The sequence below is a fragment of the Camellia sinensis genome, chromosome 5 (assembly GCF_055761805.1).
Source record: "Camellia sinensis isolate YWXY chromosome 5, ASM5576180v1, whole genome shotgun sequence".
NCBI classification, from domain to species: Eukaryota; Viridiplantae; Streptophyta; class Magnoliopsida; order Ericales; family Theaceae; genus Camellia; species Camellia sinensis.
In genome coordinates this window covers 199574104-199586396 of record NC_138965.1, presented here as the reverse complement: position 1 = coordinate 199586396, position 12293 = coordinate 199574104, and the positions used below count along the sequence as shown (strand labels likewise).

Genomic DNA, 12293 nt, shown 5'->3' with positions numbered 1-12293 from the left:
AGACAGAAGAATTTAAAGGCATCTACAATCAACATCAAAGATATAATAGAATGAAAGCTATGAATAATCAACAATAGAAGGTCAATATGACCTCAAAGTTTGTTATACGAATTCTAAAAATAAGATGATTGAAGGAGCTGAGGCCAAGTGGGAATTTGTATGATATACACTTCCAGTGACCAAAGGATGTCTGAATACCATATTATGAATTAGTCTATTAGATAAGCCACTGCACAGAAAATACAAATGGCAAACTAAGACAAGTAATGACAATGTAAAGCACACTAAAATCTGGTCCTCCAAAACTGTAGCACTTATCTTCCTAGATATTATTAACAACAAAAGCATGCCTAGAGCAGAAATTTCACAGAAAAGAGATACAATTAAAAGAACCACTTTTGTCCCTTCAACTGACGATATGTTTTACACAATAAAATAAAAGTTTTACATAAAAACTTGATAAACAATCAATTTTGGGTTTCCTTCATTACAAGGGACAGGAAGATAAATCAGCTTTGCTCGACGACACAAACCAAATTCTAGTCCTACCTATACACTCACATGTACTAAAAAGATTACTGTTCAATGCTCTCTAGTCTGGGTACACAACAATCAGAGGTGCAATAGCACTCATCGTGCCATGTCCTTTATTTGTGTATTTAAAACTGAACACCAAACTTAGCATCCAAGAATGGAATCCAGTGCTGAGGATATGATATAAGCCCCAAGTGTGGAATAAATAATTCATATAACAAACGAAGTAAAAAGAAAAGACAGAAAGTTTGACAGCTATGATCTTCAAAGAAAAGAAACAGCATGTTCACAGCCTAACTGCTGATTGCATATTATATATTCAAACCAATCGGTGAACCCAGATTATTCAGTTCTCTTGGACCCATATCCTCTCCACATTTTATACATCTAGGTTATAGGGCGAATTTTACAATGCCATAACAACCACACACAAAAATGTGGATAGGGAAATATATATCAATCAGAAAATATTAACTAATAGACAGAAGTTCAAATGCATTCAGCCACTAACCCTCATTGGATGCACTGTCGATCTAGGAGGAAGTCCCTGGAAAAAATAAAAAGAAAGTTTACTAGGTGTCAAGAATCACATGGTGAACATATTTAAATCATGTACACACACACACACACACACACACACACACACACACACACAAAAAAAAAAAACTGTTCAGGCAACAAAAAATTCTTCCTCTCCTTTTTTTCCATCTCTTCCCTTCCTGAAGTTGGTACACACTACTCAATTCAAAAAGAACTAGATGGCCACAAGGGTCACTAAAATGGTCACGAGGGTCGCAAATGCTCCATTGAGGTAGTACAGGTTCAAGCAACACAAAACAATAATAAATGTAGGGTTACTAAGGTTTGTTAATGAAGGAAGAGTGATAAAAATAAAAAAATGATTTGTTTTTGAAGTATTTCTATTGGTGAATTGTTTGTGTAATTATTAGAGGCTTTATAAATGCTTGATTCATAGAAATTTTCTTATATGGACTATGCTCTTATTGGGCTTTGTAGCTCATCTCCCTATAGTTTTCAGTATAAAAAACAAAAGACTTCAGGCTGAAAGTAGAGGCGTTTATTTGTTGGACACAGTTCAATTGATTAAAAGATTTGTTTACATATTGAGTTCCAAGTGTATGAGAATAACAGTTTGTAGTTATTATTGTTTTATGAAAGACTGGTTATCAGTATATAATTTTGGAATCGTGGTTAAGGAATTACATCCTCATTAATTTAAGAACTTCAATTGACTTCATATTGGTTGTTGGAACTACAACCAGTATGACACAGCCCAAGGAAAGAACAAAACGGGAAGGTAAAAGGGTGGAGAGCCAGGCAAGCTAGGTTTTCCTGAAGAATGTGAAGTAATTAATTTGCTGAATATATGTACCTCTGCCATTTCGATTGCTGAGACTCCAAGTGCCCACACATCCACCTGAGAATGTAAAGGTTAAGTGCATCAAATAAGTTAGAATGACCAATGACTTCACACTGACGGTAGAAATCTTTCAGGCACATTAACGGCTTAGAAAATTTATCCAAGAAATAAACTATAATGAATCACAAATAAGTGCATTTCAGCCATAAGCTTAGTATTCATTAACAGTGTCTTGCAAGTTGCATAATCAGTGGTTTCAGTGGCCTCAAATATCTTCTAGTATCTACGTGCTTTCCCTAGCAACTAGATAAAACTTGTTTTATCTTTTACCATATGAACATGTATTTGCAAACTTTCAGTAAATTTGAAGTTGAACCATCTGCCTTTTAGAACATTTCAATATTTTTATTGGCAGCCAGAACTCATTTTCCAAATGGAACTTTGATCGGTGGCAACTAGGCACTGGGACTACAATACCATAAATTAATAACTAAATGTGCTCGGGTTCATTTAAATATATTTTTAAATCCTTCCTGATTCTGAATTTTTCCAATCAAGATGATACTACATGTGCTGGCACTGAAAATAAATTTGAGCTTCTGCTATAGAGTCAACAAGACAATTCGAACACCTACTTCACCATCAAACTCTTTACCAAAAAGCCCAAGGAACATTAAAGTTATAAATTCACTTTTATAATTCAATGATCTACATAAAGAAAATTTACATGAAGCCATAAGAGAAACCTAGAGAAATAAATTAGATTCTTGTCTGTCAAAAAGACATGGAAAAAAAAGTGGCCTCCAGCATCAAGCAGACCATGTGCTATTCCATGCTAATCTGACAGTTGGCAGAGAAATTGGCCAGAGAAACAAGAAGAGCCTGTAAAGAAAGAAAGAAAAAAAAAAAAAAAAAATTCATTCCATGCAGGCACTTCAATGTACATAATACCTCTTAGTACCTTTCCATCATAACGACTTTCCTGAATAACTTCTGGAGCCATCCAATGGGGAGTGCCAATAAACTGAGATAAAGTAAAATATCAGCACCAAGAACTTTATCATGATTGAGTAAAAATAAAAATATATCACCAGAAGTCAAAGAAATAGAGTACAAAGACGAGGAAAAATACACAATAACAAATGTTTAAACACACCTGATGAGAGATATATAGTACAACATAAACCAAATAACATTTTGTAAGAAAACAATAAGGAACAAGTAAGCACTTTATGGGCGGATAAAAAAAAAGGAACACTAAGATCTTCATGACAAAGCATTTACACAGCAATAAAGCAGAAAACTTTTCCAAAAGAAACATATACAGCAACGAGACAGAAGAAGCATGAACCGGATAAAGTACATGAAGAAGAGAGAAGTCAAAAGAGATTGAGCACTTGATAGACTTTTAACCAAATGTGCATATTGTATATATTGTAATCCTGCTATGTGTGTGTTTAAATTGTAGGCGTTTTGTGTTGTCATAAGCCGCAATCGGGGTGCAACAAGGGGTGGTTCATATTTGGGTCCACTCTTGTTTGGTTTGGTTTGCACTTTGTTGTTTCAACAGAATCTGATAGTGCACCCTTGCTTGGCATAAGTGGGGCTCAATCATTGTTTGACACATAGCATGTTAAATTTATTGTTTTTAGTAGAATGGTCCAGTGTTGTTACAATATGAGACGAGCGTTGTAGCAAAGATATCATTTATTGGTTCTTTTCAGGTAGGTGGTGTGTTGTGGAGATTTGTTTTTTCTTGGTGATGACATTGCTACAGTAAAATATTGTTGAAACAAATTTGCTAATTTAAAATTGTCTTATTTGCTAAATTGTATATCTGACATGGAGATTATGTATTATTATTTTTGTATAAAATATGTGACTCCATAGTTTAGTCTTGTCCCCTCTAAGGCAAGGTAATTCCAGAGGCAAGGCAGTTACAATCCTGGGTGAATAGTGAGTGAGCAGTGGGAGCAGAAAGGGTCCTTGTTATAGATATGTGGGGGAAGTACTACATGGTTTTCATTCCTTCAAACAAGGAGATCAAGAACGTGTTGGGGATGAGATGAGACAATAAAGTTGTGGTTGTCATCTCATTTATGTTATGAAAGGGTATTTATGACTAGGGTTGGGTATAGGGTTATCCAACCGGCACAACCCGCCCTACCTGCACACGTATGGGCGGTTTCGCAAATACAATAGGGTAGGGTGCGGTTTGAAATATTTCAATTTTTCAGGTTGTGGGCGAGTTGCGAGTTTGACCCACACCCGCCACAACTGCCCACATTTCTTTTTTATTTTATGTTTTTGGGGAAAAAAGCTGGACCGTTGATATTTTTTGCCCCAACCCAAACAAAACCAATTGAAAAGAACAAAACCCTAATCTCACTCTCTTATCTCACTAACCCACTGAGACACAGAGAGTTCTCTTCATCTTCTCATCTGCGCAGCTCGCACGCGACGATCGACCTTCGCAATCGACTCTCTCTTGCCTGCAACTCTGAGGTAAGGCTCTCTCTGTCTCACTCTCTCTCCTCATTCTGTGATTTGTATCTATCTCTGTCTCACTCTCTCTCCCCGATCTGTGTTTTTTTTTTAGGCGATCAGATCTGTCTCACCCTCTCTCGTTTTTCATCTACACAGCTCGCATCGATTGACCTTCATCTTCTCATCTCTCTCTCGTTTTTCATCTGCTCAGCTCGCACACGACGATTGACGTTTGCAATCGACTCTCTCTCTCCGACAACTCTGAGGTAAGGCTCTCTCTGTCTCGCTCTCTCTCCTTGATCTATGATTTGTATCTCTATCTTTGTCCCACTCTCTCTCTGTCTGTCTGTCTGTTTCCCTCCCAGACCTGTCTCTCTCTCTTTTGTTTTTGTTTAACTTGACCTATCAATGTCTCACTCTCTCATTTTTGTTTAATTTACTTACCCGGTTACTTTTGAATCTGTTTAATTTGAATCTTTGTAATCTGTTTACTTTTGAATTTGAATCTGTTTAATTTGATCTTTGTGATCTTTGTAATCTGAATCTGAATTAAACATAATGAAATTGAAATTGAATCTGTTTAATTTTTTTTAATCTATTTAATTTAATCTTTGTAATTTTAATCTGTTTAAATTGCAAGGGATAATGAATCTGAATTTGAATTGAATCGAATCTGAATTTGAATTGAATTGAATTGAATTGAATTAAATTAAATTAAATTGCAAAGGATGATGAATTTGAATTGAATCTGAATTTAAATTGCAAGGGATGATGAATCTGAATTGAATACTCTCTCCGTCCCAAAATATTGGTCCCTTTTGGGGAATCCAACTTTTTTTGATAGTACAATTATTGCATTTGAAAAAAGTTGATTTTTCAAAATTACCCTTTTGATAGTACATTTTTTGGGAATATCAATGTCATAATTGTACTTTTTATATTGTTTATTAATTTAAAAGAAGGGCAAAATAGGAAATTTACATTATTTTTGTACTTGATTTTTGAAGAGGGACTAATATTTTGGGACAATGAAAAATGGAATAAGGGACTAATATTTTGGGACGGAGGGAGTATGAATTTTTTGAAATTGAATCTGAATTTTTTTTTTTGAATCTGGATGAAATTGAATCCGAATTTTTTTTTGAATCTGAATTGAATTTGTAATACAATTTGAATGGAGGATACTATTGAATCTCCCGTAGTGAATCTTTTACCTCCGGAATCCTCTAATTCTCAAATGAATCCCCCCTTAGCCGAACCCGAACCTGAACCTAAGCCTCGTAGTAGGGGTGCACACGGTCCGGATTGGTTCAGTTCTGAGAAAATCCAAGAACCGAACCGATCCTAATGGTTCTGTGATTTTGAGAACCAGACCAGACCGTTACACTTGTAAAACCGGACCAGAACCAAACCGAAAAAACGGATCAGTTTCGGTTTGATTTACGGTTCCAAAAATTTCTATTTACAAGAATAAATTGTTAATATTAGCAAAATAATTACTCAAACTAATTACATTTAACTCATGATAAAAACTATTAATATAAAGGCATTACTTCATATTATATATCTATACCATCCTAATATCATTAAAATTATAAAAAACCAATTAATAAAAATAAAACTTGATATTATATTTTTTTTAATTCGGTTCGGTTCGGTTCGAACCGCGGTTTTTTCATAAAATCCATTAACCGAACCGTTTTTACGATTCTCATATTTCTTAATCTGAAACCAAACCAATTCTTAATAGAACCGAACCAAACCGTACGATTCGGTCTGGTTCGGTCCGGATTACCGGTTTGAACGGATTTTTGAACAGCCCTACCTCCTAGACCCCCAAAGAGAAGTAGTGAGGGTGGAGGGGGGAGAGCACCATCCACAGTTTGATATCATTTTGATAAGGTTTTTGGGACCGATGGGAAGCGTAGAGCTGTATGCAAATATTGCAAGAAAGAGTATTTGGCTGACTCTAGACTTCATGAGACTAGTAATTTGAGGAGGCATACACCCAATTGTAAAGCATATCCAAATAGGGATAAAGATGGTCAACAAACATTAAATCTTAAACCGAAACAAAATGAAGAGAGTGTTGAGGTTGTAGCAACAACGTTTAATTTTGATGCTTGTAAAAAATCTCTTGCGGAGATGGTTGTCTTGTCATTGATGAGTTGTCATTTAGATTTGTGGAGGGAGTTGGGTTTAGAAAATTTTGTAATGTCATGCAACCCAAATTCACACCAATCCCCTCTCATCATACCATATCTAGAGAAATGCTTAACATATTCAAGAATGAAAGAGATAAGTTGAAGAAGGCCATGAAGGGTTGTAGAATTTTCTTTACTACGAATACTTGGACATCTATTCAGAATTTGTGTTACATGTGTTTGACTGCTCATTTCATTGATGATAACTGAAAACTTCAAAAAAGAATCATAAATTTTCAACAAGTTGAAGATCACAAAGAAGAAACATTGGGTAGGAAAATTGAGTCATGTTTGATTAAGTGGAACAGTGATAACATATTCACCTTAACAGTTGATAATGTTAGTTCTAATAATCTTACCATTCAATATTTGAAAACAATAACCAAAGATTGGAAGGGAACTATTTTGCAACATTAGTTTATTCACATGCGTTGTTGTGCACATATTCTTAATCTCGTTGTGAGTGATGGGTTGAAAGAAATGGACAATTCTATTGCCAACATTAGACTTGTGGTGAGATATGTGAGATCTTCTCCTCATAGGCATGATGCTTTTAAGAAGTGTGCGGCCACACTCAACCTTGATTCAAAAGCTCTTGTATGCCTAGATGTACCAACTAGGTGAAACTCTACCTATTTGATGTTGGAGGCCACCGAAAATTATGAGAAGGCTTTTAACTGCTTGAAGTTTGTGGATTCCAATTTTGAACCTTATTTCAAGAATGTTGATGGTGGTATAAGAAGTCCGAATGAGTTCGATTGGAAAAAATGTAGATTGTTTTTGAGGTTTCTAAAATTATTTTATCTTGCAACTAAAAAGTTTTCGGGGTCTCTCTTTGTTCCTTCCAATGCTTTTTACAAAGAAATGTTTGTTATTGAAAGCAAAATTAATCAATTAATTTTGGAGGATGATATTCTGAGCACAATGACAAAGATTATGAAACAAAAGTTTAGCAAGTATTGGGGGGATGGAAGTAAGATCAATTTGTTATTGTATGTTGCAGTTGTTCTTGATCCTACCAAAAAAATGGCATACCTTGAGTTTTACTTTTCAAATTTATTTCTTGGAGATAATAAGAAGGTGGAAGATATGGTAGACAAGGTTAAGAATTGTTTGAGTCGCTTGTGTAGCCATTATGTCACACTTTATTCTTCAAATGAGAAACTTCCAAGTGTGAGTGAAGTTGTGAATATGGTAGAAGATGATGATGATGATGATCCTTATTCTTTGGTTGACTCCCAATTTAATTCTTATTTGGAGGGGCGATGCACTAGTGGATCTAAGTTAGGAATGGCAACGGGGCGGGGCGGGACGGGGCCTGGGACTACCCTCCCCGTCCCCGATCCCCGAAGGCTCAAAAATCCCCGTCCCCACCCCTGATCCCCGGCGGGGGAACCCATCAACTCCCCGTCCCCGTCCCCTAACGGGGATCGGGTTTCCCCGACCCCGAAAAATCCCCGAGTTTTATTTTGAATTTTGTTCAACACAACAACAAAACAATATATATCACTATGTTTCATCATCATCAACAAATCAACACAGACCAGATCACACACAGATTTAATACAGGAAAAAAAAATTAATTTGAAAAAAAAAATGTTTTCAACAACAATATGTTTCATCATCATCAACAAATCAAAAAAATTTAATCTGAAAAAAAAATCTATTTTCAACAACAATACGAGAGAGACAGATCTGAGTACACAGATCAGATCACAGAGAGAGAGAGAGACAGAGACAGAGAGCTGACAGATCTAACAAATCTGAGTTCAGATCTAACAGATTTGAGTGAGATCGACAGTGGCTGGCTGGCTTCGGTGGTGGTGACAGAGACAGACCTGCGGCGGTGGCTTCGGTGGTGGAGAGAGACAGACCTGCGGCGGTGGCTTCGGTGGTGGTGAGAGACAGACCTGCGGCGGTGGCGGTGGCCATAAGGAATAAAGAGACGAAGTGGAGAGAGAGAAACGAGGTGAGAAGAAGAGAGAGAGAGGAGGTCGGGGACAGCGGTGGTGGTGGTGTCACCGTGTCGGTGACTGAGAGTGACAGAGTTGATAGAGAAGAACGAGAGTTGAGAGAGAGTGATGGAGAGAAAAACGAGAGACAGAGAGTTGAGAGAGTGAAAAGAGACGAACCAAAGAGGGAAAGAGAGAAATGAGAGTTAAGAGCAAGAGATACATGAGAGAGAGAGAGATATAAAATTATAATACAACTAATAGGTAGCACGCGCGGAAGCTTCGGGGAAATTTCGGGCCGGGGCCGGGCCGGGGCCCGGGGGGCGGGGCCGAGAAATTAATCCCCGTCCCCGGCCCGAAAATTATCGGGGATGTATTTTTCAATACCAGCCCCGGCCCTATGGGGAATAATTTTCGAGGAAAAACCTATTTATCGGGACGGGGCGGTCCGGGTCCCCGTCGGGCCGGGTTGATATTGCCATCCCTAATCTAAGTCGGAATTGAAACAATATTTGTCTGAGGTTGAACATTTTGCAAAGAACTAAACATTTGAGATTTTGGATTATTGGAAAGTGAATACAACCAAATATAGAGTGCTATCGCAACTTGCAAAGGATGTGTTAGCCATGCCTATTTCTACCATTGCATCGGAGTCGGCTTTTAGTACGAAGGGGCGTATTCTTGACCCATTTCGTAGTTCACTCTCGCCTTCCATGGTTGAAGCCTTTGTATGTACTCAAAATTGGCTTCAAAGCAACCTTCAAATTTCTCTTCGAAAGGTGATAGATGATGTAAAGGAATTTGAGCAATATGACTCGGGTAATATGAGAATTTATTTATCGTCATTTTTTTTTTTTGTATTGTTCATTTTGTAATGTAAATTTTATTGATCTTCTCTTGTTGACTCCTAATTAGATACTTTGAAGTCAGGCGCATCTTCAAATTCAACCTATAATGTTGATGCTAATACTATAATTAATTGAACTCTAATCCATTTGCTCATTGGTAAATTTTCATGTACTCAACATATTTTCTTACTATATTGAGATGCAATATATAGATATTTGTTTATCTTTTCATTACTTTATTCTTTTACACTTTTTTTTGTCAAAAGAATTATGAAGATTGAATATTAAATTTTTTATTTTTCAGTTTGTTTTTGTGCAGGGTTCATCAACTAAATGCATGGAATTGAAATTTTTGGAACTTGGATATGATTCATGATGATGGAGTTTGAGATATTGTGTTGCAAATGTTTTTATTTTATTTGACAACAATTTTATTTTATTTTTTTCTTGCATTTTGGATGAATGTAATAGTTAATGAAGTTTGTTTGACAACAATATTTTTTATTTTTTCATTTTATTATTACGTTTTGGATGAATGTAATAGTTAATGAAGAATTACTTTTAGGTAAGCTTAGGATTTTGAATGATTTTACTTTAATTTTGTATTATTGGGTAGTAGATGGAGAATGTTGAGAAAGTGGTTGGAGAATGAGATTGATGATTTAGTTAGGATTTTGAATGATTTAACTTTAATTGTATTGTTGGGTAGTAAATTAATTTTGAATGATTTTAGGATTTTGAATGATTTTAGAATTTTGAATGATTTGTTTGTGTTAGGAATTGATTTTAGAATTTTGAATGATTTGTTTGGGTAGTAGATTAATTTTGAATGATTTTAGGATTTTGAATGATTTTAGAATTTTGAATGATTTTCAATGATTTGTTTGTATTAGGAATGATTTTGAATGATTTGTGGAGCATTTTAGAAAATTTGAAAAAAATGACCATAACTAAATATTTACAAAATGAGAAAAAAAAAATCAAAAAATAATTTTTAAAAGAAAAAATCCAAACTGCAAACCGCCCACAACCGTCCGCACATCCGCAAACTCTATCCATACAAACCGCAAACCGCACTGCGGGCGGTTGCGGTTTGACTTTTCCCCAAACCACATACATGCGGGCGGGTCAAAATCGAACCGCAAACTGCACAAAACCGATCCGCGATCACCCCTATTTATGACAGTGGAGGAGAGCTGTTGTGGTTTTGTAAGAGTTGATAAAGAACCAACAAAAGGGTCTCTCCATTTACATTTTGCTTCTCTTCATGTTTGTATTTTGCATCTCCACGTGCAAAACAGACTTGCACATGATTGATATCGGGCTCCTTTCCTAATGTCCTAAATTTTGGAATTAGTGGCGATCTAAAAATAATAAAAATAAGCAAAGTAGGGATATAAACACACATTCACTTCGGGGTTGACATCACTTTTGTACTATACAATTCACCTTGCAATCGTATAGTAAAATATCAGATTTTTTCTTATTAAAAAGTAACATATATTTTTTACTGCCACTAAAACCTCCTCCATTGAACATACAACTCTTCAGATCTCATTTCTTAACATTATGTTGTAGAGTAGGTCATCATTATTTAGTAGAAATAAAATTTTCTAATCACTATCAAACTTCTTCAGCAAGGAATTATATGACATCTGAGCTATGGAAGCCAAACGACCCAGGTATGACAAGAAAAATGTAATAACCCAACCCTCGTATGTGATTCTGCTATATTTTAGTCTTTATTCTGTACTTTCGAATGTTTGATGTGAAACCGCATAAGAAATTAAGTTTAAGTATATATATGTCTTATGAATCGAACCTGTATCTGTTCAATAAGGAAAAGCATCTGCTACAATTATAATGTTAAATCAGAAATTGGAAGCCCTAGAGGCTTAATTATCTTAAATTGATTTTATAATGACGATCAGCGTAATTTTTAGGTAATATTAAGCATGTTTACGAAATTTCAATTTCGGAATGATTAAACGAATGATTTTTGTCCTATTATGTCTATCAATGCATTCTTGCCTATAACCACTTGATTTGGGAAAAACCCATTTCGTAAATATCTCCTGGAGAGGCTAGGAGATTAAGGAAAGAAGGAGAAAAGGGGAAAGCTCAACAAGGAAGTGATTTGGGTTAAAATTAGAGGGTTAGAGAAATTGAAGCTTAAGGTAAGTGTAATTCCCTTAACTCAACCCTCTTCCTCTATTTGGAGTAGGAATTCCTTGACGTTGTGTCTTTGAGTTGTAAGGGTTGTAAGGGAAATTTTGTGTGTTTATGATGAAAAATTGATATGATCAATCTATCATTTGATTATTTTGTTCCTTGATTTATCATGTTTGAATCCAAGTATAGAAATATATGGCTATATGGATATATATCTACATATGTGAGTTTAAAGTTTAAAGTTTGAAGTAGTTATGAGTTTAGAGTTTTGATGAATCAAATTGAGTTGTGAAGTTAAAGATCTAGATTGTTGTGTATTTATGCCTTCTAAATACATGAATTTGAACCATAGTTTAGTAATCAAAGGACCTACTTTGAACCTTGTTGTTGCTCACCAAAACTTGGCTTTGTGTATAAATTTCGAACTGCCAAATAGCGGCTTGGCCGCACGTGCAGAGAAGAGGGAAAAATCTGGGTTTACATAGGGATGGCAATTTGAAACCGGCCCGACGGGGACCCGACCCCCCGACCCCGAATGGAATGGTTTTTCCCCGAAAAAAACTCCCCACGGGCCGGGGATGGTATTAAAAAATAAATCCCCGATTACTTTCGGGCCGGGGACGGTGATACCTTCCCCAGCCCCGGACCCGCCCCGGCCCCGTCCCCGTTTCCCCGATAGGAAATTACAGATATAACCCTCCTATATATATATATA

The 12293-nt window shown here is 36.0% G+C and overlaps 1 protein-coding gene across 3 annotated transcripts in view; it reads right to left on the bottom strand.

Moving 5' to 3' along the window:
• Window positions 1-12293, bottom strand: part of SIK1 (Protein kinase superfamily protein) — a 30730-nt gene that overhangs the window by 6178 nt on the left and 12259 nt on the right. For all 3 annotated transcript variants that reach the window (XM_028216759.2, XM_028216760.2, XM_082871118.1), the window contains exons 7-9: window positions 2877-2939; window positions 1928-1972; window positions 1046-1081 (exon numbers count right to left, since the gene is read on the bottom strand). In XM_028216759.2, the coding sequence (XP_028072560.2) occupies window positions 1046-1081; window positions 1928-1972; window positions 2877-2939 (144 nt within the window). The remainder of the gene's footprint in view (window positions 1-1045; window positions 1082-1927; window positions 1973-2876; window positions 2940-12293) is intronic.